The sequence below is a fragment of the Pleuronectes platessa genome, chromosome 2 (assembly GCF_947347685.1).
Source record: "Pleuronectes platessa chromosome 2, fPlePla1.1, whole genome shotgun sequence".
Classification (NCBI taxonomy): Eukaryota; Metazoa; Chordata; class Actinopteri; order Pleuronectiformes; family Pleuronectidae; genus Pleuronectes; species Pleuronectes platessa.
Genome location: NC_070627.1, coordinates 6636101 through 6661172, shown reverse-complemented (window position 1 = coordinate 6661172; position 25072 = coordinate 6636101). Strand labels below are relative to the sequence as shown.

Here is a 25072-nt window from a genome sequence, read left to right as displayed (position 1 = left end):
ATGGTGGAATTCTTATCCAGGATATTTTTGCTTCATTTATAAATAGCGGGAGGACGTGGAGATGCATTGTCCATCTTTACAAACAGTGTGTACACATGGATTCATGAGTCATGCAGGTCTCGTGTGTGCACAATGGCCGTCTCTGTACCTTTGATGGACAGGCGCTTGGGCAGGATGGTGACGGCCCCCTCTGCCATCTCCTCCTGGTGCACGACCGGAGAGATCTTTGAGCCCCAGCTGTCCGAGCCCACCCAGATGAAGTGACCTGTCTGGTTCGCCTTTTTAGCCGCGTGAAGCAGCCGCCTGCAAAGGTGAAGGAACAGATGTTGCAGTGGATAAGGTCAACAACCCCCGGCCAGCTCCGCTTTGATTTTTTATTTATTTATTCTTTCCACAGTGGTTTAGCAGAGCTGCACTGAAGCGGCCGTCTGCTGCAGCTGTGATCTTCTGCTCTTCAAAGCAGAGTTGTGTAGCAGTGTTGTGTAGCTGTTACCAGGACGTGTTTACCTGATATCGTCTTCGTTGGCAAAGATTATGACGACTCGTGCGTTCGGGTTTTCTCTGAGTCTCCGGATGACCTTGTCGAACTCTCCCGTCTTCGGCTCCCGGGGAATCTTGACGGACTGGGAGATGCAAACGCCACCTGAGACCACAGAGGTTTACAGACATCAGATTAGAATTAAGAAAAACTGGACAACAATAAGGTCAGGGTGTCAGAAGATTAACAGAAGTTAATTTGAATATATGACCGTGAAATGCTGTAAAATGTGACTGAGCAGCAGAAGGATAATTGGCATAAAAAAAAATAGAAACAAGAGATCAATCTCACATGAGTTATATAGTTTAGAAGTATCAGGAGAATGTGTTGTGGATGGTATATTTTTATATAAAGTCCGCATAAAGCCCACATGATTTAGCAACTTTCATTTTGAAAGGTTCATAATAACATCTTTGGTGTTCCATTCACAGATTTCCAATAATTCCTCAAGTGTTCTTTTATGTTCATTTAATATCATAAAGATGTGGTTCTTATGTAGAGTTCAGTCAGACAACTCACGTTCGATCATGTAATATTTTTATTACAACAGATTTAGTGTTTGGCGTCTAGGCTCCAACTTAGTCACTCCCCCATATGATTACACAGGAATGATGGGAGAGATGAGCAAATACTTGTAACCCCCCCGAGATTGAGTTATGTCACATGATGTATGTAAAATGATTGGAGCAGCGCAGCTCGAGTTGCCTGACAGAACTAGCTCGCCGGCGTCGCCACATTTTTGCCCGTTTGCAGTGAACATCCTCCAGATTTATCTTTTCTTTTTGTTCACAACTTTCTTTCCTTTGTCTTCTCATGCCTCTGCGCTGACAACAGCCAGTTGCCTTGTAAATGTGTTATTCTAAGAACGTCTGAATAGAATCCTTTCAAAATTGATACAAACATTCACTAAGAACTATGGATGATGTGATTAGAATTTGGTGGACAAAGGTTAAACATGTTTTTGGCTTTTTGAGCATTACATCTCAAGTCTGCCTTTGAGGAATTGGACTCCAAATCTCTGGCACTCAAAGATTAACTGATAAAATGATGGTGATCAAAGGTCACAGTGAACTCATGCGAGTCTGGAAGAAAATGTTAGCAGATTGAAATTGCTCTGGTGATATTCATCCACAGGGCAGTAATTATCTTTTGCTGTATGTGTAACGTTATGTTAAAGTGAATTAATTACTATTTCATGTTTTGGACTTAAAGCTCTTTTCAGTTTCTTTCCAACAGCTGTTAGAAAGGAAGTCGAGATGTTTTTACTATTTTACAGTGAAGCTCCTACTGAGGTAATTTCACAGGCACAGAGTATTCATGTGAATGTCCTGCTTCTACACAAATGCAGGGATGCTGTGCTGTTGTCTGGCTCCTTTGCTGTAAAGCCCCGAAAAGTCAGTTCTCCAAAACACATCGCAGACACATGCACAAAATGACTAACCCCGTCTGAGTCCTCGCTAACACACACTGAAATGTGTTCTGTGCAGAGACTGCAGTGCTTCTCCGACAGGATTTCTATGGGAGAGATTTACAGAGCCCCAGTGTGACGTGTTCGTCTGATGGATTGTTTCTGAGCTTCCTGCAGCTCTCAGGACATTTAGGACTCGGTGCTGCCAAGAGATTGTCTCAGTACATACTGTACACCGTAGATCCCCAAACTGCCACGTGCTGTACCTGTCACTGTGGTGGATAGAGACTATGGACTCAGAGAGGCTTAAATAACCCTATTCCACAGCGGGAGTGACTTTATTTATAGTGTCACATAAAAGTCTGACAGAGAAGTATAACTCCTGCAACCAGCAGGAGATGAAGTTGAACAATAAACCGAGGAATTAATTCAACTTAAACGTTCATCTCCATCAGGTGAGCCCTTGATTTAAATGCATCTACACAGTCAGAGATAAATACGGAAAACAGCAGAAATGCCTCTTCTGAATGATGTTAGGATGTAAAGCAGATTACTGTCCCCAGTGTGTGTGAGATTTAAAAGAACAAACTCTGCAGTGAAGCCTCCTGTCGTTCTGTGGTCTTCCGCCCTGGTACCCAGCGCAACGAGGGGGCAGCTGTCCCAATTTAGCTTTGTGAAAAAGTTGGGAGGTCTGAGTCCTCGTGTTGGATGAAACTGTCGTGTGCCTGAGCAGCTGTCACAGAAACCTCATTACGTTTGACAAGGTCAGAGCCAGTCCTCAGAAAGGCAAAGAAATACAAGTTCTTGTCAGGAACAGAAAAATCTGCAGCGATCCTGCACGGAGAGCTGAGGGAAGAGAGCGGCTCTGAGAGAAGTGAGCAGCACGGGTTCCTCCTCCTCCTCCGAAGAAGAAAATCATTTCTCTTTTTATAGAGTAAATTGGTGGACGTGTGTGTAAGAGGTCAGGCAACCTTCTCTTCTCTGTAAAGGTCAGTTTGAAATAATATCGTAGCAAACAAAATCAGCCCCGAGGCAGATTAGAGCTCGGCCAATATATCGGCCAATATGAGCTTCTCTGTATCAGTGAGGGTGTTTATGTTTGATTGTATGATTGTAGTACAACACAAACCAATCAAGCTGTTATCAAGTTATCAATCCTTTAAATATGCCCCATTTTCCAGATCCATGAATTGTTCCCTAAAAGAAAGTGATACAAAAATATTGGATCTGCAGCAAAATGTTATGATCATACCTGAGTGACACCACGTGATTTTGCCAATTCCTGGAAATCTGTTAATTTGTTTTTGTGTATTTAGTTTAAAATCAAACCAACAAACAAAAAAGGGGGTGAAAACATAACCTCTCTGGTGGAGGTAATGGTGCAGAAAATACTTTTTACATTTTATGTCAAATTACTTTTTTCTTAATTCCAGTTCTTTATTTTGTTGTATTTGTATTTAATTGTATATATTGTTATTTAGAATAAGGTTATTAACTTTAAAAAATCAAGATTCAATTTCTTTGTAATAACGGTTTGATAACAACATTTTTTCAAATGAGACGATTCACGATATCGACGTTGGAATCGGCCCCAAAAAATACCCTACTGGTTTGACTCTGACTTGACTTAACAATGAATAATAACCTAAACCCAGCACAGTAACTGTTTGACCCACTCTGAGTGTCACAGGGTCCAGTGTCCTGCCCCCTGCATGTGGACGGCCCTGTCCTCTGTCTCCTATTTAAGGAAGCTTGATGGGAAGGAGCTCTCTCTCTCTCTTTGCTGCTTTGCTTTGTGTTGTTGGAGGTTTGGTGGTTTCCAGTTCCCTTAGTTTTCTGTTTTGAAGTTAGCTTAAGGGAAACTCTACAGCCCCTGTGTGTGTGTGTGTGTGTGTGTGTGTGTGTGTGTGTGTGTGAGGGCCAGACTCCCTCCATCTTTTTGTTCTTTTGGGCCAGCGTCCAGTCGGCCAGAGTTTTGGGTTTGTTTGAATTCAGTTTTTTTATAAATCATGTTGCTGCTCCTCGGGGTGGAACCTCCTCTGAATACAGAAGGTTGAGACAATTGTTTTATTGTGCGTGAATCACATCTCCTCTTGAAGAGATGCAGAGTCCCAAATAAAAAACACTTTTACTTTCTCACATCCTGAAAATTAAACCATACACTTGCAGATCTATTGAATGATAATTGTTTGGGACATGCTAACCTGCTGCTCTTTGATTCTCATATGAACCCATACTCTTTATTTATTACAACGCTGCACACACAGCTTTCAGTATAGAAGAAATACTTTCAGCAGAACTAGGAACAACATCTTCTGTCAGCTTTGGTTCCAAAAGAACATATCTTAGGTTTTTCTTTAAAAGACAGAAGATCTATTTTGTTTCACCTCTTCTATTTGTGTTGTTGTCAAGTTTAAGGTTCGTCAGTTTCCATTTGGGAGGGAACTGCTTGTTTTTCTCTTGTTTGGCCTCCTCTGAGCAGGAGCCAGTAATGGATGTGTCCTGCTCACATCGTTTTCAGGAGGAACACAACAGATTGTTAAGCCATTAGTTTAAGAACAACACCTTTTGTCTAGTGTGGATTGAAAATGTAAGCATCTCAACACCAGTGAATAATTATGTGTTCATTCCAAGAAGTGATTTGTGTGTTCTTTTCCTAAAAATCACTTTAATTGTCGTCTGGCTTCAAATCCTCTTCTGGTTTATGGTCGACTGCCACAGGGCGATTGTGTCTCTGCTGCAGTCGACCCAGCGTTTCATCACTTCAGCCGTTTGTGTGCGATGACCCACTTGTCCAGTTGACATCATTTCAGTCATTTTGTTTTCGTTTCTTTACATGAATTGGTTTAGAAAAGTGAGAAAAGTGAAACCCGCCGCCATCGCTCTGCAGCTTCTCACATGCCAGAGACGAGGACTTTCCCCCGGTGGCATCTTAACTATGTCTTAACTAAGATTAATGGAAAGCAACAGTGACAAATAGCTGCTGTGGTGTCGGGACGGCCGCGGCCATGGAGTCCGTCTCTACAACAATGGATGAGCTGCTCTCACTTCCTCCTCTTCCTCCTCTTCCTCAGCTTATTTATTAATAGTTCTATTCGTGATTGAGATACAAACAGTCTATGCAATCACATCACATTTTAAAGTCAACACATGAAAAGACAGTTTATTATTTAAATTTTTGAATCATCTGAGTATTGGATTCCGGATCATGTCAAAATGGACATGAGAATTTAAGGTTTGGACAGATTTGGACGATTGAATTGTCCAAAATGTGAAATGATTCATGTTTTTAATGACATAAAGTCATCGTTAAATAAATCCAGGTCAGTCAGACGGTCTCCACTGTTTGGTAAAGAAACTCCAGAGCATCTTCCACATTATTAATTTTCATACTTTGGTCCTTGTGTTGTAGAAGCTCATGGCACATGAAATGTAGTCATGGCACAGCAGCAGTTTGATAGCGGGTGCAACAACCAATCAGCACACTTATTTTAAGCAAAGGTAACTGCAGTACAGCCAAGCTCATAAAGCCCTCCTCCTCCATGTTAGCAGATGGGACATGGACCAAACTAAAAAGTCAAATTACACGTTAAAACATTTTGTTCTGAAGTTTGTTTCTGTCATTTACGTAGTTCCTATCATCTTCATTAAAGTGTGACTTATACATTTGGTTTAACTTGGTTATTTGATGCCATACAAGGTGAAACATCCTGATTGACAGCTGAGACAGACTCGCCTGGTCCAGCCTGTGCATTTATCAGACACACAGCCCCGAACCCTGATTACTAATGTGCAGACTGAGGCTCCCGATGACATTAAATCAATCGCAAGATGGCGGCACACGTATCTGGATTGTTTTGGCTTTGTTTTCATACGACAGGAGGAAGTGGAGACTTCATCCATCTCTAACCCCAGTTCGTGTTGTGGATAATAACTCAAATCCTGCATTTAGACCTGCATATGTATTTTGTTCATCTTTATATCTCATATATACGTTACAGCAAACTACATGCAGCTCCTTGTCAAGTGATTCTGTGGTGAAGTACGATGGAGAAATCCTGGATAAACATCTTAAAGCTGACAAAAGGCTTTTCTCTCTGTCTATATTTTCCACTTTAAGAGCCAATTTCCTGTGTCACTGCTCTCATGTAATAATCTCAGGTAGGATGCAGTCGTTTCTCTGTTGTAACATCAGCAGAGAGTTTGCTCTCCTTGCAGCAGTCCTGTAAAACACCGGTTTCTAATTCCACTGCAAACGGCAGCGCTCCTGCTCCGTGCTCTCGTTTGAATACATTATGTAAAGACCTCTTTGTCAGCGAGTTAAGTTATTTCCCTGGAAGAGAGAAAATAATTTAAACAAAAAAAAAAAAGATGTCCTCATGCTGAATACTGATAGCACTAGATCACCAGTAATGCAGGAGAAATGAGGACGTGTGTCAGTGGGTTAGTGGAAGGAGGTCAGAGAAGAGCAGGGATCAACCTGCATGTCAATCTCACTCGAGCGGGAAATAACACTGAAACCGACACGACTGAACTATTCCTCCCGTTTTTTTACAAATGTAACGTGAACTGCAGAAAAGTCACAGAAGTTCACGGAGGGAGCTGAAGTGCTGATTGTGTTCAGAGAGGGAAACCGGATCCTGAGAGACACGGTTTGATGCCAGCGAGGAACTTTGTGACGGTTCTACCTGGCTGCTGCGCTCACAACACAAAGACGGATCTTCTAGGTCTGCTGCTGGCACGCTTTCTGTCAGGAGCTTGTTTCTGCGGATGTGTGAGGAGAATCGAAACCATCGAAATGACTCACTCTTCTCACCAAGGCTTAACTCCGACCGCCTGTGAGACTGCTTTTCACCCAAAAAATTGCCGAGACGTATTTTTCCTCAAGCGTGGCTGGCCTTGTTCTTTAATCTGTCTTGTGTCGCGTTCATGCTCAGTTCGTGTTCAATTAAACCGAAGAAACACAATAGTAGCAGGTCTGAAACACAATTTGTTGTTTCCCTGCTCCGCCGAGTTTCCTAATTGAACATCTTTCCGCTGTTATTCGTTCGCCACACACGTGTCCTTTTGTGTGTTCGGTCTGCGGCGCCACTCAAGTAAATAATTAACACGTGAGACGCGCCATCTTGACTCGTGAGTGTCTTTCCCTTTTTCCAGCTCTTGACTCTTTAAAGTGCTGTTTCCTGTTTGTGCATTCAAAGAATTTGACTGGACCGCTGTGCTGAGAGACTCCAAATGTGATATTTCTGTCATCCTGTGGTTTTCAAATGAGCTTGAGAGCTAAATTAAATTATTTGACCGACTTGTCAGCAGGAGATGTCTTGAGTTTGACTCGAGCCGTTATGCTGCTCGGCTTCACAAAAGAAAAACCATAAGTAGCAATCACGAAACTGCCAAGACGCCATTTAGCTGATAATGTCTGGTTCTTACATCGGGCGAGCTTGTCTTTTCTCTACAGGTCAACGTCAGAACTCTTCACTCTAATGAGACATTTCCTCTATTTGGTTAAAAGTGCAACGACTTCAGGCCTTTTTACACGTCGGTGTGAAAACTGCTCAAGGCTTCGATGCTTTTCAGTTTTCATGCTTTTTGTGTTATTGTCATTTTCCTTTTATAAGAATAAACTGAAATAAACAAAAGGAGGTAATTGAGGTAATTTACAAAGTTGTGTGATATTTTTCAAAGTACACTGCGGAAATCACAGCTTTACTTGGAATCCTACAAATATTGTGATGTTTCCAACCACTATTGAATAGCCACTTAGTACAAATTCAGTCAAAAAACATTTCATCATCACAAAATAACAAATTGTCATCGTTGTACGACTTTAAAATAGGTATTCAGTGAATGTGAAGTGTTTTTTTTTTAAATGGTATTTTGAAAGTAACGACTTTTCTATCTTCCAAAAGATACAATAAAACAAATCATTCTTTTCTTTATAAACAGATAGAACATATCAGATTGAAACTTTTCCTCTGACAGAAATTCCCTGTGAACTAAATTCCTTTTGCACCTCACATGCAGCGACGGAGGGGTCGGATCCCGTCAGTGTTTGAAATGTTTAACCTTTCGTTCGTATCGCCTCCATCAAGCTAATCACGGGGAGTTTTTTAAACACCAGAACAAAGTGCCGCAGTGAATCATCCCTCAAAGCAGCGGGGACATCGCGTGGAGGTGGTGCCACATCCAATTAAGGTAAAAAAAAAAAAAGTGAATTTAATTACGGAGCCCTCCGTCAGGACGACTCTTCTGAGAGATCTGCAGAGATTCCCTATTAACACATGGATTTGACAGAAACCCCTCTACTGCAATCTTCTAGGCTGTATCATGTTTTTTACTTTTCACCTCTCTTCTAAAAGAAGGCCAGCGCTTTCAATCAAACCAATTGACTTCTGCGTGACCTCAATCCTAAGACTCCAGTCCAGAAATGCCACACACAGACCAGGAGCCCCACACTAAGCCCTGAGAACAGGGGGGTTTACACTGTGGCCTGCCTAATTGACTCTGTAATAGTGTCATAGTTCAGTGGCACCAAATTGAACTGAGTTTTCAAGCGGATACAATGAAAAATGACCAAAAAAAGGCCTCGCGGTCCAAATCCTCTATGCACAAGAACAGTGTTGATAAAGCAGTTAATATTAAACCCTGTATTTAAATCTTGTCACTTATCCTCTACGTTTAAACGACACTGTGAAGGATAACACGAGGTTTGACTGAGTTCACACTTATTTTTTTGAAGAAAGACAGTTTCACAGTGCTCACCTTAAAATCTCAGCTTAACCCGTGTGAGCTGAACGGTGGAGCTGCCCGAGCCCGCTGAGGGGAGAATGATCTTTGAGTTTGGATCAGGTTCAAGGCTACAAGATGCTCTCACACAGCAAATGTGTGTAATCTGACAACAAGCATGCGTGTCAGGGACAAAAAAAACACAAACACGGTGCTGCCCCAGTAAAACAGAGAGCTTGCTGGGTCGGGGTCAAGCTGGGACGGTTCACCCAGCGTACGACCATGACTGTAACACCTCCACTAGTCTTTGAGTCATCATCCACTTAGCAAACTATGCAAATAATTATAATTATTATAAATTTGGAGGATACTATGTACAGAGGGTGAAGAGATCCAGTGGAGACCTTGTATCCATCTCTTCAACTTTTAAAAATAACACATTGTCAGTTCAACTCAATCCAATGTTCTTGGTCCAATTTGAGGCAGTGAGCAAACATACATGACTCAGCTGTACCCAAAACCAATTATCCAAAGAAATACAAAAGATCATATAACCATGGACATACCATGCAGGCAACTTAGAACCTCCTCCTGATGGAATTGGCTCAGAGTGTTTACAGAGGACATCTGAGGTTGTTGATAATCCTCTCAGCCCACATGAGGATCTGGTTCTTTTCTAAATGTGCAGATCGTTGTGTTTGACCAAATCTGTTAGAAACTGAGGTGAAGGAAACCTTGAAATAAACAAAGAAAAAAAATTGTAAAGGAATAAAGCGTCTATATTCGTCTAATTAAAGGAGTTCACTTTCTGCCGAGCCTTTTTTTTACATTCACAGACTTCACATATAGACTGGAGAGACGGAGTGGGAGTCATTTGGAGGATTATTAAAATGATAATTAAAAAAATGTTGTTGCGGAAAAACACTACATCACGGCTTTGCTCTCAACTGACGAAAAAGGATTCAATTAAAGCTGTTTCAACTAATCATATAATTCTGCACGTGTTATATCGATAGTAATCAACACGTTTAGATCCCGATGACCTTTGTTTTACCCCTCGGACCCAACACATCAGACATCTGGGACAGTCCTCTTGATTCTGTGTGAACAGCCGGGGCCTCTTTCCACAGAGAGCCTTTCTCACAACTCTGACCTGTCCTGACCGCCGCTCACCAAAAGGTGTTAATTAAAAAGAGGGGGTGGGGGGGGTAGCTGCCATATGGACGAGGCCACCGAGCAGCATGGGGCCCACTGTTTCAGAATTCCACTTTGCCGCTCCTCTGCTGCTCGTCTCACTGTGCCTGTGGACGTGAGGTCATCTGCAGTGACAGGCTGACAGTGATTAGGTAATAGGTCTTCACAGGCCTCTGGTGCTCTGCTGGCTCACACACGCGCCCCCCCCCCCCCCCCCCCCCCATCGCAGATTTGGTCACACCGGTTTAGTCTTCCCCGGCTTCGTCACAATGTGAAAAACTCCAAGCTTCTTTTCAAGAAAGAAAAGCGAAAAGTGTTTTAAGCCTTGGAACCAACCTGACCCGATTTGAGCTGAGTCCCAACAGCGAAACATTTAATTTGGATAAAATAAATTATATTGGAAATGGAGGAAGACTGTGTATATGATTATTTTAACCCATTTGGACCGGATGCAACGAATACGTGTGTGTATGCCTTTAAGACCGGGTGAGACATCTTCTTTTAGAGTTGGATCAGATGCATATGAAGTCAGATGTGATGAAATACATATTGATAGTTTTTTTCTGTTGTTAGTTAGCGCTCAGAGCAAAAAGGTGTTAAAGTTTTGTTTCAGACAACGGCTGATAAGGGATACTGAGACAGAGAACAGCAGGGCATGCTGACCGAGCCTCAGAGGAGGAGGAGGAGGAGGAGGAAGTGAGATCTTGGCGAGTTTGGGAAAATACAATGATTTTAAAATGAAACCAGATGTTTAAGCCATCAAACGTTGTTGATTTTGTGTCTCTCTGCTTCAGAGGCCGAGAAAGTTGTTGAGAGCGTAAAGGAGTTCCTGTCAGGTCCTCAGAAGACCCTCAGGTTTCAGGTGGTGGTTTTCAAATGATGCTCAGATGCTTAGGTTTTACAGAGAGCTGTTACCTCAGGTCCTATTGGGTTAAAGAGACTACACATCCCATCAACCATTACAAACCCACAGGCTGGTCCCCACTCACACTGCTCTCCAGTACACGACCTGCGCTGCGGTGGATTTTACCCCTTTGAACACAGCACGTCAGAAAGAGAAAATCCTGGTTGTTCTGTGGCGAATACAATTCTGAACAATCCACACATCAGAGAATTGGTTTTACACCCAAGAATTGTGGGTAATGTAGTACTTTTACGACTTGTTTTTCTTAACACCCTGTTGATATCATACAAACTTGTGGCTTCTACAGGAGAATAAGAAAAGATAGGAAACAACTTTATTGATCCGCCCACCAGGGAAATTCAGCGTTCAATATAACAATCATTCATAATCTTGGTGGTAAATCTACCGTGGATGGTTACGACGTTCCGGCTGATTTTAACCCGATCGATTGGTCTAAATTAAGAACTTTCTTTGTGTGAGTGAATACAGACACAGTATTTGTATTAGTTGTATTGTGGATGGAAAACTGCAATAACAGTGAAGAGTTTTTAATAAGAGAAGCATCAAGAAGCGATCCGGAGTCTTTTCGCTCTATAATTGACGTGCCAGGAGCATAGTGTCCCATCATTAGAGAGACCTGTTGCCTGGGAGGACCCAAGCCCTTAAGCTGCCGGGCCTGAGAGAGAACAGAGAATAACAGCTGCACATATATGGATAAAATATGCGGACAACAAACAAGCCCCTTTTTCTCCCAATTATTGAGCCGGGTTGTAGAAATCATATCAGGCATTCTGTTCTACATTATGCAGAGCTAGGGGGGGGGGGGGGGACGGTTTCATAAAAACATGGCCCAGGCAGTGGAGACTGAGTGCAACCTTCAAGACTGATGTGTGGAGTAAACTCTTTTAAAAATGGCAAAAACTCTTCAATGCCTGTTTACTGACGGGGGGGGGACGACCTCTGTCCATCCGCTTCTGTCTCCTAATTGGCCGATTGATATGGTGGCGTTTCCATCAGCCTATGAGAATCTTTTACGTTGATTGACCGGACGCGCTGATGCAGGAAGGTGATGTAAACAATATTTGTGGCTTCATACTGTAGAAATAACAGAAACAACAACAATCTGCTGGGGATGCAAACCAAAAGGGGAAAAAAATGTCAAGTGTTTTGTTCTGCTAATTTCCTGTCGCCGCTCAGTCTGCGGAAAACAGAAATAGACGTAGACAGAAATAACGTAAAGCTGAGATCATTTTCAACAAGATTATAGATATCCACAAAATGTGGATCGGCAAAGGCCTTGTCTGCCGTGTGGGAGTTGTTGAAAAGAGGTTGCTGTTGTTGTTGTTGTTGTTGACGTCTGGTTGGTGCATTGAGAGCTGCCCTGAGGAGGAAACCATTGTTTTGATATCCTCCATTCATGTAGGATCCCCCCCACCCTTCAGGATAATTGATTTTCTCTTATGAACAAAAGTTGAAGAATGATTTTGAGGGAAAGATTTTCCTCGGTTCTGACACAAGGTTGATGACGCGTGAAGCATTAAACTGTTTTATTTTCAGTTTCCCCTCTGAGCAAAACGGAGAATGAATCACTCTCAAATGTTTTAACAAATTTATTCCATTTATATTTACTGGTTACTCGTTTATTTCTGTCTGCAGGAATAAAGCTCCAGGAAATTACTTATGTGGCTGTTTAAAGATAAACCATCGTTAATGAGCCAATAACCGGTGACAAATAAACGCCACTGGAGAAAAATAACAGATGAGACGGTGATGAGACGCGTCTGAATCATTTTGATCTAAACTCGTCTGAGTGTGTACACGTTTGTTTTTTTTGTGTGTTTTTCCGTTAGTCTCACAAATATAACTGAAGGGGTCGGTGTTATTCCACAAAGGTCACCGTGTACCTGCAGCATTAAACCTCCTGAGACCAGAATAATATTATTGGTGATGGTATCTTTGGTGCTTCCAGTAAACTCTCTGTAGCTGTGCCGACATGAACATCACACACATATATATATATATATATATTTGAAAATATGTAATTTAGGCAGAATGACTATGAATCTATATATTCACGACTCTTCCTCTGACATTAGCTGTCTCCATGGGTATATAATGAGTTTTGTAATTGTGTGTGTTTTGCAGTGGATTACAAAACGATGATGGCAAGACGAGAAAATGAAATTATAAATGATAATATGATTTATGTGAAATTAGCTTAATCAGTCTGGGTCAGGTCACAACTCTCAGAGAAGCCGACTTTGAATAAGGATCCAGGTTAGATACATATTTAACTGGAACATTCAGATTTCTTTAATTATGTATTTGCAGACACATTTACAATGAATTTTCAAAAATTTGTTATTTTTCTCTAATGAAATACTATGGAGGTATCTCCCGGTGACCAGAGGGACCACACTCCCAGTCTTGTTGGATGGTATTTTGGTTGTGCTAAACCATTCTGACATTCGATGATAATAAAGACAGAGTCGACTTATACACGTTCTCTAAATGTTTTCTGCACTAAGAGTCACTTTGTCCTCAGATAATCAGTTTCAGATGAATTCTGGATTTCCCAGTAACATAAGGACACTCTATGTTGGGAAGCCCTCTTCATGTGAAAATTGTTTTTAGTCAAATATCCGTCGGACCAGGACGTGTGTGCTGTCGCTCACAAAGGCAGCATTCACCAACAGCGTTCTCGTCCTCAGTGTTTTGAGAGCAGAAAGGAAAAAAAGATGCCTCTCACCCTGTGATGTTGTTAAGTGCTCGACTGCACCAAACCAATTTTGCATCAAAGAAGCGAGATGAAAAGAATTCGAAGCGACAGTGATATAATTCCCCCCCCCCCCCCCCCCCCCCGAAATCTTATGCAGCAGCGTTTTTTCTTTTTCTTTCTGTGCATGCAGCAGTTTTGATTTAAACATAATTTTTCTGTTCACCAGATGTCTATAAATATCCTAATAAATAACACAAACAAGCCATTTGTAAAGGCTATGTTTTGTTATTACTTTCCAAACTGCACCTTTGCAAAACACTAGTCGAGAGCTAATGACCATTTTCATTTTAATCACCTGCAAGACCTGCTTGGCACACTTTACTTTGTGGAATGCTTAAAAATCCAAAAGCACATAGAGGACGTGACAAGGGAACACTGCAGCATATGGGTGTTTGCATTTTTGTACATGGATATTTGTGTAGTGATGACATAACACCTATATTTGTGTCATTGCAAAGGAAAATATATATATTTATGAATGCTATATGCAAATGCAACATAAGTTTTGTTACAGAGGTAAAAAACATGTGAATTTCCTGCAGCTACAAATCACCATACATGTAATTTAATCTATTTAACGTCAAATAATAATGATTGTTTCTTTCTCTGATATAGTTGTATAGTATAACACAAGAAAACGAGAATAGAGTTCATACGTCAACAGCCCAGTTTCTTCCTTGACCCATTCAGGGTCCTCCCAACAAGTGTCATGGGAATCAGCTCAGTTGCTTCTATGTACTCTCGCTCACAAACAAACAAACAAACACGCAAACCCCCAAACAAACGGACAGGGGTGAAAACATAACCTCCCGGGTGGAAATCCAATCACCTAATATGCATATTGCCACTTTGCTAATTAACTAAGCGTACAATCTCATTTAGTTCCCTTTATAGATAGCGTTGTGTTTGCATCTTTACCTCTTTAAAAAGAAAAAATCCATTCTAGCTTTTAAAGAGAGAAACTCTCCATAAAAACAGAGAGAGAGGAAGTTTATTCCTGCGAGCACACACTAATAATTAAAAACCCTAAAAACAGATAAGAGCCTCGGCGCTGCTCTTATCTGGAAAGCATCTCCATGTTGTGTCTGGTCTACTTTAATAAAGCTCGGTCTTATCAGCGGCTCCTGTGGATCACATGCAGGGTGAGTGTGTCAGGTACACACACATTAGCACAGGCGCTCTCAGGAGATGTCCTCGCTGCCATAGATTTTCACGCATGCATGTATTGGCCTCAGGGTTCAAGGGTTCAGCTTCAGGGGTCCTCACACAGTCAGCCTCTCTCCCAGCTTCATCACGAGTCCCCTGACTTTCTCTGTCACAAGCCAGGTTCTCCCCCCCCCGGGCAGCAGCTGCAAACCCACGTTATTTATTTATCTCTTAATGCACACTGGCACATTAACTCGCGCCCCTCAGCAAGAAAAGCGTCTGGTCCGCTCCTCGCAGACACGGCTCCCGCTCGGTTCATATACGATACAAACAATATGAGTAAAGTCAGATAATGATGAGACTTTAATTTGCCGGGGCGGCCTCGGGGGCCTCGCTGGGATTCTCCTGAAGACATGGCACCCCAGCTCTGCCAGCCCACTTTATTATTTCCGTGTGCTAATTTCTCTTCACTCTGCATAATGAACTAAATATCCCAATTTTTTAGGACTGAAGGCGAGCTGTGCACCAGCGTTGTGTTTAAAGATAATTTGGATTAGCTAATGTGCAAAATAGATCCGCTGCAGCTTTGTTTGGAATGGGGATTAAATGTGTGCAGCTTCTACTTAAATAAAACCGTCCGTCCACCTTAAGAAGCCGGAAAAAAAAGTACTTTCTCTGCACTCAACACAACCTTTACTTTACTTTTTATGCAGATTGATTAATGAGTCCTGCAGATGGAGATTTATGGGCCGAACTCCAACTGTTCACTCGGAGACAAATAAGTGAAAATACTTTTAAAGGAAAAGCTAATCAGCCTTGCAGGGACAGACATTCTGCTTCAATGAAACACGTGAGAGAATTCATTTAACAATCTTAAGTGCATAATCAGGAGCATAGTTCAAAAGAGGATGTACTTAGCCTCTTCGTTATTCATGGCTGTGTTCTGGTCTTAACATCCAATAAACCAATCAGAGTGCCGTCTCTGATTGGTTTAGCTTTAGAAGTGCTCTCACCTCTCTGGATTGCTATGATAACGGTGGATGTGCCAGGTAGTGAGAAACAGATGTGTACACGAGTGTAGCTGCGTTTGTGTTGTCGGTGTATTTGACATCTCAAAAACAAAAACCCAGTAAATAACAGTGACACTGACTCCAGGCCAGTTTTCTGTTGGTCAGAGACAATAACGGTGTCAACACTACCACAGGCACTCGGACGGGCACAAGTGCATTTGCTGTTTAAACAACGTGGAGGGCCGGATGGGGAAGTGACAACTGTAGCGGCCTGAAACTGGCAGAGACACTTGGGTCGAGCTATAACACCGGGTATAAGAGAGAGAGGAGCCGTGGAGATGCTTTATCTTTGAAGCCTTGTAAGTAATTAGATCAACACATTGCTCATCTACCAGTGAAGGACTTAAAGGAGGAGCACAGGCCAAACACCGAGCTGATGACAGACGACTCAATGAGGTGGCAAAATACTTAGAAGAAAAGTAAAGTTCTTCAATAAGTTTGTACCAATATGACTCTAGGTTTAAATATAATTTTCAAACTGCAGAACAACTTAATGATGCTCCTGCAGGTACAGCAGATTTACTTAGGTCTTATAAGGTGGAGAAGGGGATCACAACAACAACAACAGCAGATTCATAACAACAGCAACACAACAATCGATTCTCTGGTCCACACAGGCTCTTTGTGCAGCTGCAGGTTCCTGAGGTCCTGGTCTTTGTTTCTTGAAGCAGCTTAATTACTGCAGGGTCACCTTTTTTTTTACAGTTTCAAGGAAGAAACACTGCAACCTGCATCAGCACAGACCAAACACACAAACAGCCACTCTCACACAGGCGGGTTCACAATGAGACGCCGCACTAGTTCCTTGAAAGGTTCCATGTCAATACCTGGTGGATGGAACTCCACTCAGTCAAATGCATTTTTAATCACATCTCTCTCTCTCTTTCTCTGAATTAATCATAAATTCTGTGGATTTTCTTTCCGGGAACTCGAAAAAAACATGACAGATCTTAACGTCTCAGTTTTTTTTGTTCGTCTATCACCTGCTGCTCAACGGTTCTATTTGACAGAAGGAAAAAAACGACTTTGCACATTTGCTTTACACCGAACAGACCCCCCCCTCCCCCCACCACCACCCCCATTCTTCAGTCAGAGCTGCCACGTCCCGTAAGAGAAGGAACGGCGTCTCCTTCCTCCGCTCTGTGATGTAACAGATGACACATTCTGTAAAGTCTCCCAGCAGAGAAGCTCTCGTTCACAGCGATGGGACGTTTTCCTGACCAGCAGGAGGACGGGCTGCACCTGTTGGTGGGAACCCCCCCTGCTGTCACCAGTGGACAGGTGAACGCACCTTTTAAAATTCATGAAAACTCTGTCGAAGGAAACAGAGAAGTGAAGGGAAAGTGAATTAAACGGAGCTTTCCTTCTTTTCGCTCGCCTTTTTAGACTTTGACCCATTCGGAGTCATTTGTATACGTTGGCAGCTCGGGCCCCGTAATTGATGCCATTCATTACAGGATTGAAGGGGGGGGGGGGGGGGGTTGTTTGTCTGAGGTAGCCACACCATCGCTGAGAGCAACTTAGACGGAGATGATTGATAGGAGGCGAGTGTTGGTTGCCTAAATGCAAGTGAGTGTTACTCTCTGTGCCGGGCTCGGGGGGGCAGCCATTAACAAACCCTGCGAATGATGATAGCTGCTGCATTGATTGCAGTAAAAACACAAGCATCGGAATTGTTGACCCGGCCTGTCTCCGCCATTGATCACCACGTTGATGTTAGGGGGACGCCACATTCTCTTTTTGGTTTGTGTGGTCGGTTCATTCCTTCGTGGAGCTCGCGGACGTTACTGAACGGATCGAAGCGGGAGGAAAAATGGGAAGTATGAGATTAAAGAAATATCGATTCATCCCTGAGAAATGTGGCAGGATCCCACCCTGCTCCCCCCCCCCCTAGAACCGACAGGCCGAGACACCAGGACTGACTCCTGCAGGGAAAGGCCTCTCTCGTTAGTGTGATCACAACAAAGAGCCGTGTGAGTGTTGTCGGGTATTTATCGTTTTGATTCCTGCTTCATCAGTCTGACAAAAGAATAGATCCTCAGTAACTTGGGGGCTGATGGAACAGATGTTTTCTCGGCGTTCGGCAAACATCTCCCTTTTTTTCTTCCAGCCTTCAAATCCCATCTTGCTTTGTCTCACCCACACGTCGCCCCCCCCCCCCCCCCCCCCCCCTCTCTTTCAACTGACTGTTAAGCGCCTCGTGCAAAGGAAACGACATGCCCTGAGTCAAAGTGACATTATGTCAACATTTTATCCGGTGATTCCTGCCAGACTAAATCACTCTCGCTCTGCGCCTCATTCAGAATTCATTTAGAAGAAAACGCTCTTTCCGAGCCCCCCCCCCCATAACTTCAGAAACGCTCTCCAGTGTAATGTCTCCAATAACAAATTGAAATCCTGAACGCGAGCCAAATGTCTTTCACTCAAGTTTCACAAAGAAAGTTGGAAACTTCCACGGCTCTTTAGTGGCTGCGAAATCTCCCCGAAAAAGAAAGAGGGATTAGGTTCAACTCTTTAAATGGAAACAAACAAATGAAAAGACTGTTTGTTTTCCTCCTTCTCTCTGAAATGCCTGTCGCTTCTTATACTTGCACAAAGGATCGACTCTCACAGCCTTTCCTCAGACTCCCGCTGTTTGTCTCGGAGACGGATGGGCGGTGTTACATTTTCATGAAGCCATGAAAGGTCTTTTTTTATTCAAGATAAAAAAAAAAAAAAAAAAAGGTTATTTTAGGTCTAAGAGGTGAAAAATGAATAAAACGAGGAAAGGGAAATGGGAAATATTTAATATGCCTGAATACAAAACACATTAATCAGCATTTTGTAGAGTATAAATCCCGGTGGAGTTTGCTTATCTTTATTTTTTCCACCACCCGCTTTGAGGAAAACACCTCAACGCAATTTATGAATGCACGGCAGGAGCACTTCTCCTCAGCTGCCTGCTTCTGACGTTCCCTACAATCAACTTCTGATATTTAGCCCAGCCTACACATTCTCCTGATTCCATCTGGGCTAATGGGACAATTGGAATTCTATTTGTTTCCCACTGTGCCGCCTATTACCATATGGAAATCTTGTTGAAAATACAGCATCACTAAATTAAATTTGTTTGCTGCCATCAAGGATATTTTCAGCACAGGGCGAGCAGATATTGCCTGCTCTCAGTCGTGTGCGCGTGCCAATGTTTTTCCCCTCACACAAGGCTCCAGAGCTCCCTGTTGAACCCCCCCCCCCCCCCCCCCCCCGTGCCTCGTTAGCACCTTTCCCATTACTTCCAAATACTACCCTTCAAGCTCCCTGTGCAGGAATGAGAGCGCCATTCATCCCCCATCAGAGGAAGCACACAATTTTGGGAAATCATTGCAACTCTTTGACGGTGGGGGGGGGGGGGGGGTATATTCTGCTCGGGACAATAAAAATCATCACTGTGATTAAACTTTGAATACAGACGCAGGGATGAATCAGTCACAGTTGGACAGTAAATCACTAAATTATTGAGTTTGGCTTCATCAGAAGGTGCAATGATCCACATTACAAAGGGGGGCATGATGAGTCCAGGCCTACTGGTATAAAATCCAAGTGAATAACTTATGATATGACTGTGATTGGTTAAGATAATCGTTATTTACTTTAATCGGAATCGGTTCCAAAGCATTTTCACCGATTCGCTTTTTTAAAGATAAATTCCAGCTGAAAGGAAGAGAGAAGAATCCACTTGTTTTTCATAGTGTAAATAAAAAGGAATGATGACATTTTGATGAATCAACAGCAGATTGTGGATTAAGTTTGAAATTGAAGAACTTTATCAAGACACTTTATCCAGAACCAACTCAGAGACTTTCACAATGAGCGAACTAGCTTTTAACTGAGACATCAAGTACCACAGTGTTAACAAGCCAATCCACTAACAGCTAACTAGCAGCATCATCTTATGTTATATTAGTTCATGAAGCAAAACATGACAAGACACTGAAAATACATTCAACCTTTACCAGACCTGCTCCTGCTCTCTGTCAGTGAAGCTGTGGTGATGGCTGGTTTGCAGCATTATCTCATGGATGTTATTCATAACACACATCTCGTTAAAAATGAATAGAAACATATTTACCGGCTAGATGTCTTACTTGCTTTACTATATTTTCTGTATTAATATGACATTTGCTCTGCAGACTTCAATGTGAACGAAGGGCTGGTTCTGTCGTCATATTTCAGAAAACAAGACACCGCAAACCTTGTGGAAATATTAAACCCCACCCCCCCCAACGTGTGCACTCGACTGTTTTCAAATTTCAATTTCATCCACACAACAGAAGAGTGCAATCACACCACTCTGCACACACAGTAAATCAAACTCTCGCTCCGTGATGGAGAACCCACTGGTTTATGCTAAAGATTAAACTCCTCCTGACTCAATAGGAAACACAGAAGTGGATGGGTTTTAGCCAAATCCACTGGTTTTGAGAGGAAGAAGATGAGAAGCGGATTAAATAATAATATCCAACCAAACTCTGATGCCCTTTGATTATTTTAGATTTGTGTGAATATATATCCTCCTCTCTTCCTTTGTTAAATCGTGTTATTGTCGCTGCTGGAAATGACCTAATTCCCCCAAAGGGATCAATAACTCGAACTCAATAAACCGATCTCAAGACTGATGCCGCTCCACTTCGCCGATGGGTGCATGGATTTGGTAATCCAGAAGTGTGCAAATCAGAAACTGTGTGAGAACAGCAGCAGACGTCACTTTAAAGGTCTTTGACAGTGTGGACCGATAAAACCACGCAAACGTATTGTTCCTGGAACCGGTCCAGATAATAATTAACATTGTCCAGACCTCCCTCTGTACGTTTCAGGAACGCCAAACAGAATTCCTGGAAACATTATCAGCATGGGACAAATAATTGAGTTTGTGGTCCGTTTCCAGAAGACAGGTTTGACCGTCTCAGCGCTGGGGTCGGTCGTCTGGCCGGCAGAGAGCGATGCACTTTATTTCAAAATGTTACAAGATTATTTTCCGATTCAGCGGCATTGATTTGTGTGGATTAATCCAATTAGGAAAGTATATTAGTCTGAGCAGTGGCAGCCGCCCCAGCCGGCGAGGGAAAGACTTCCTGTTGATGTAAAGCAACAAACTTGTGAATAAACGGAGTTCTCGCTTCTTTTCACACTGATTCATTTCCAAGTGACCTCTGGGAAGCACGGTGAGAAAAACACGCACAGCCAAAGAAGAACAAAAAATCTCATTCAGTTCTTGTTTTACTTTCAGAAGCACAGGAATCGTCTCACGCAAATTGGCAAGGAATTCCATTTTGTACCTTCTCCTCTGAGAGAAACCTGCCGTTTTGCCACCAATCCGTTCTAACCACAGAGAAAAGTGACTCGTATGATGGAGAGACACATTTTCAACTTCGAAAAATCCAGTTAAATAACTGGATTTTCAGGGCTGACACGTAAAGTTGAATTGTTTTGCATAAATATAAACAAGTTCAAGCTCTACCCAAAGAAGAGAAATTAGTTTTAAGTCTTTCTGTGAGATAGCAAGTTGGGAAGAGGGAAAAACAAACTGTAAACATGTTATTGACACTGATAATCCTCGTTCTCATAGTGGAAGCAGGAAAAACCCAAAACAATAACAACATAAATAAATGCAAGAGGGCCAAAATATATGTGTCACTTTGTGTGGCCACTGTTTTTGGGTCCATTCATCTCCACATACATATATTCATCCATTCTCTATTCCACTCATCCTCTAAGAGTCGTGGTGAGGCTGGAGCTTCTCTCCCCCCCCATCACCAGGGAGCTGAGACATAAAGCCATAAAGACAAATCCACGCCCACATTCCCACCTCTGGGCGGTTCAGACTCAACACTTGACCTTCAGACTGTGGGAGGATCGAACCCCCCCCCACTGAAGACCTGATCGTTTGAACCACTGCACCACAGTGCCGCCCCGACATCTCTACCACCTCAAGCAGTCCAGCACAACCGCTCTGCCTCGATTTATTAACACCAGTGTTTCTTAAAACTTTCCAAAATCTGTTAAGATTGTTAGATAGAGGTACGACATTATATTAAAATGTGTTTTTAATATTCTCATTTAAAATTCAGTCCTTCTCAGCAACCCTGATATGGTTTAATACCTGAGAAGTGAGTCACAACTTAATCTCTAAGAAAAGACAGAATTCATAACTGAGCTAGACTTTGTTATTATGAACTTTCTCTCTTTCTTTAATTCAAAAATCAATCAAGAGATTATCTTTGAATTCAACACTTTGTCATTTTGCAGCAACGACTGACCCTGACTGTCAAACGCCCTGAACTCCTGTGTTTATCCAATTAGTGTTAAAATGATCATTTGTAGCTTCAATAACACAATGATGCCTTCGAGTTCAAGATATCGTGTTCTCTCGTTTTCATCAGAACTCTGTGATATTGAATAGTACAATATGTAATCCTAATAGAAAGCTAATTCAATTCAGCATCATTTCATTTGTGAAGCACCAAACCACAACATGGAGTCGTTCGCAAAGTGCTTAATAGAAGCTGAGAACATCTTCTGACAGAGCTGATTCTGATTCGTTGTACTGGAGAGCAGCTGAATGAGAATAGGAATTAGTTGGAGAATTGTAATCCAGATTAGCTGCATGAGCTGTCTAATTTACATTATTGTCTTGAGGTTGTCAAATTGAAATCTGCTCTTGCTGTAGTTGGATTAGATAATTACAGAGTTGAGCATATTTTTCAAAATTGAATCCCTCGGCCTTGAACCCTGACTCGTAATTTTACAATTTTCTTTTTTTCCATTTTTCATTACACAGCCCACTTTTCAATTTGTTGCCTTTTTACAATACTTGAAGCCTGTACTTCTGTAAGTGGATAAAATATTAAGCCCAATAAAAGTCATTTGAGCTCAATTTGCTACGCACATGACAGGGAAGCACGTTTGATGTCTTTTCGTCAGGATCCATTATCGTTCCTTTTCCATGTAGCTATTTATGTACCATATTAGCTTACCAGCCACTAACCTTATCTGTACCGGTTCACATTGCTTTTTGTGGCCAATTTGCGCAGCCTCCTTCGGGTACTTCAGGATGAATTAAGCTGCAGCCCCCCCGTAAACCTCCCCCACACCCTAATCCACTGCTTGGCTTCTCTGTCTTTCTAATTTTCTCATCCGTTTGAATATTTATTAATATGAACCTTTACATCACAGAAGTAAATGCCCCCATATCTGAAAAACGTGTGCTTAAATCCCCATGCTGCACATTCCCTCCGGGTATCTGGTCCTAAAGATCAAGGTCGAAGTGGTAGTGCTCGCTTAAGAAAATTCCCATTTACACTATCTGTGAATTAACGGAGATATATAACCATTATGTCACTGACAAGAAGCCCCTGAGAGAGAGAGAGAGAGAGAGAAGATGAGTGATGATTATTCAGCCTTTCGCTTTGCCCAATTAAGCAGTGACACGTAATTGTTTCAACAAATTGCAACAAGACATATCTGCGGCACTCAGGGGTCATTTGCGTGATGTCAGATAATAAATAAAGACCTAACTGGCTGACACGCCACCCAGGGGTGTGAACGGGAGATTAAAAAGGCCATATGGATGGAAGCAGGAACATCACTGCCTGCGCTGTGATCTCCTCCCCGGACGACCGGTGGCCACTTAGAATACAGATGTTCTCAGATGTGGTCCTGTTGCTCTGATTTGGAGCCGTGCTTTCCTCTAATCCAATCAACACAGACGGCTTCGGTATCCATCGATTTGCCTCTCGTGGCTCTGAGAGGTTGTGAGCCAGAGTTTGACCAACCCTCACCAAATCACATGATGAGAAATGTGAAAAGTAAATACAACCCCAAAAAGGAATTGTAAAGAAAATAGAGTAGAAGCAGTCTTACTCTTTAATTCAGGAAGTGAAAGTAAAAAAAGAAGAAACATAATAACACCAGTATTCTTGCATGGTGTAAAAGTCAGAGGCCCGGAGGTGTCTGAACTCTTGCATATGCCTCATTAATCCACAGCTGAAAATAGATTCAGAAATATCACACTGTTCAGTCTGATCTGAGAAATATTAATGCAAAACAACAGTTCTCTGCTCTAAGTGGCAATCTGGAAGGTTTCTCTACTGGTTGATTTTAGGGACACCTGTGGTTACTGGTGGTATAGCAGCGGATGGGGTTTTAGTATCACAAGTCATAGAATTCTGGAGGCACCAACACAAACTATCGTCATAAGTCAGTAAGAAAAAAGTCGAGATATATATCTGATTTTCTTTCCATTAGTCCGTGAGCCACCGGCGAGACACAGTGCGTTGTTTTGTTCACCCATTCGTGATGAACGCTACATCAAAGTACTTATTGTGTTATTATTGTCCTTGAATTTTTCCATTACATTAACGATTTAAAGAAAGAAACTTTGGATGAACCAGCACAACTTAGACAAGAAGAAGTTCATAAAGATTCAAGTATCTAGCTCATGATTTACTTTCTATTACCAGGAATAACTTCAACCCAGTTTGTCCCCTCGCATCTACAAATAAATCACCTAGGAGCAAAGCGGAGTTGTTTGTGCCCCCCCCACCTTTCCTTTTCTTCCTCTTCTTCATCTTCTTCTTCATTTGACATTCCTCCCATGTGCTCCTTCATCCTCGCTCTGTGGCTAATGCCTGTAATCCTCCTCATCAAACAGGGACGGCAGCTCCTCCATTAGCAGGGATTCTCATGTTGATGTCAGCCAGGCCATTGGTTTGCGAGGGGGGAATCTTGTTAGGGCTCTTATTGACATTGTGTTTCATTAACTTGATTAATGACATCTATTGGGGCTTGGCTCCACAGTAATCAACCTCTCTGCAGAGAGGGGCTGTCCGCGGCCACAGATGAGACTCTCCGGGCCTCCTCGACTGAAGCCGTCCGTCTCCTGTTTGTTTCCTAAAGGCTGCACTCACAGAGAATCTTACATTCATAAATACCAAAGTAGTGAGAAGAGCGTGGAGTAGACCCTGGATGACCATTACAACTTTCCATTTCCTGAGTGTGCTTCAGAGAACAGGCCCCTTTGAAATGGAAGAAATGTGTCCTTATCAGCCAGGAATACATTAGTTAAGAGGCTCCTGTAGTAGCATATCTCTAAAGCTCATTCCCCAATGTTTGCTGGAATAGAAATGCAACAGGTTCATCGCCAGGAGAACAGCAAGACTTCAAAGAACCTGAATAACCATATAAATAATTTGTTCCATTAATGTCTCCTGAAGTAGAACGTATCACTTGAAACTAATTGTTAAGGGGACACTTGTGGCTTTGGCTTAAA

The 25072-nt window shown here is 42.3% G+C and overlaps 1 protein-coding gene across 2 annotated transcripts in view; it reads right to left on the bottom strand.

The window, feature by feature from the left end:
- Positions 1-25072, bottom strand: part of LOC128456044 (metabotropic glutamate receptor 4-like) — a 122391-nt gene that overhangs the window by 34658 nt on the left and 62661 nt on the right. For both annotated transcript variants that reach the window (XM_053440079.1, XM_053440086.1), the window contains exons 3-4: positions 508-643; positions 149-303 (exon numbers count right to left, since the gene is read on the bottom strand). In XM_053440079.1, coding sequence (XP_053296054.1) covers positions 149-303; positions 508-643 — 291 coding nt within the window. The remainder of the gene's footprint in view (positions 1-148; positions 304-507; positions 644-25072) is intronic.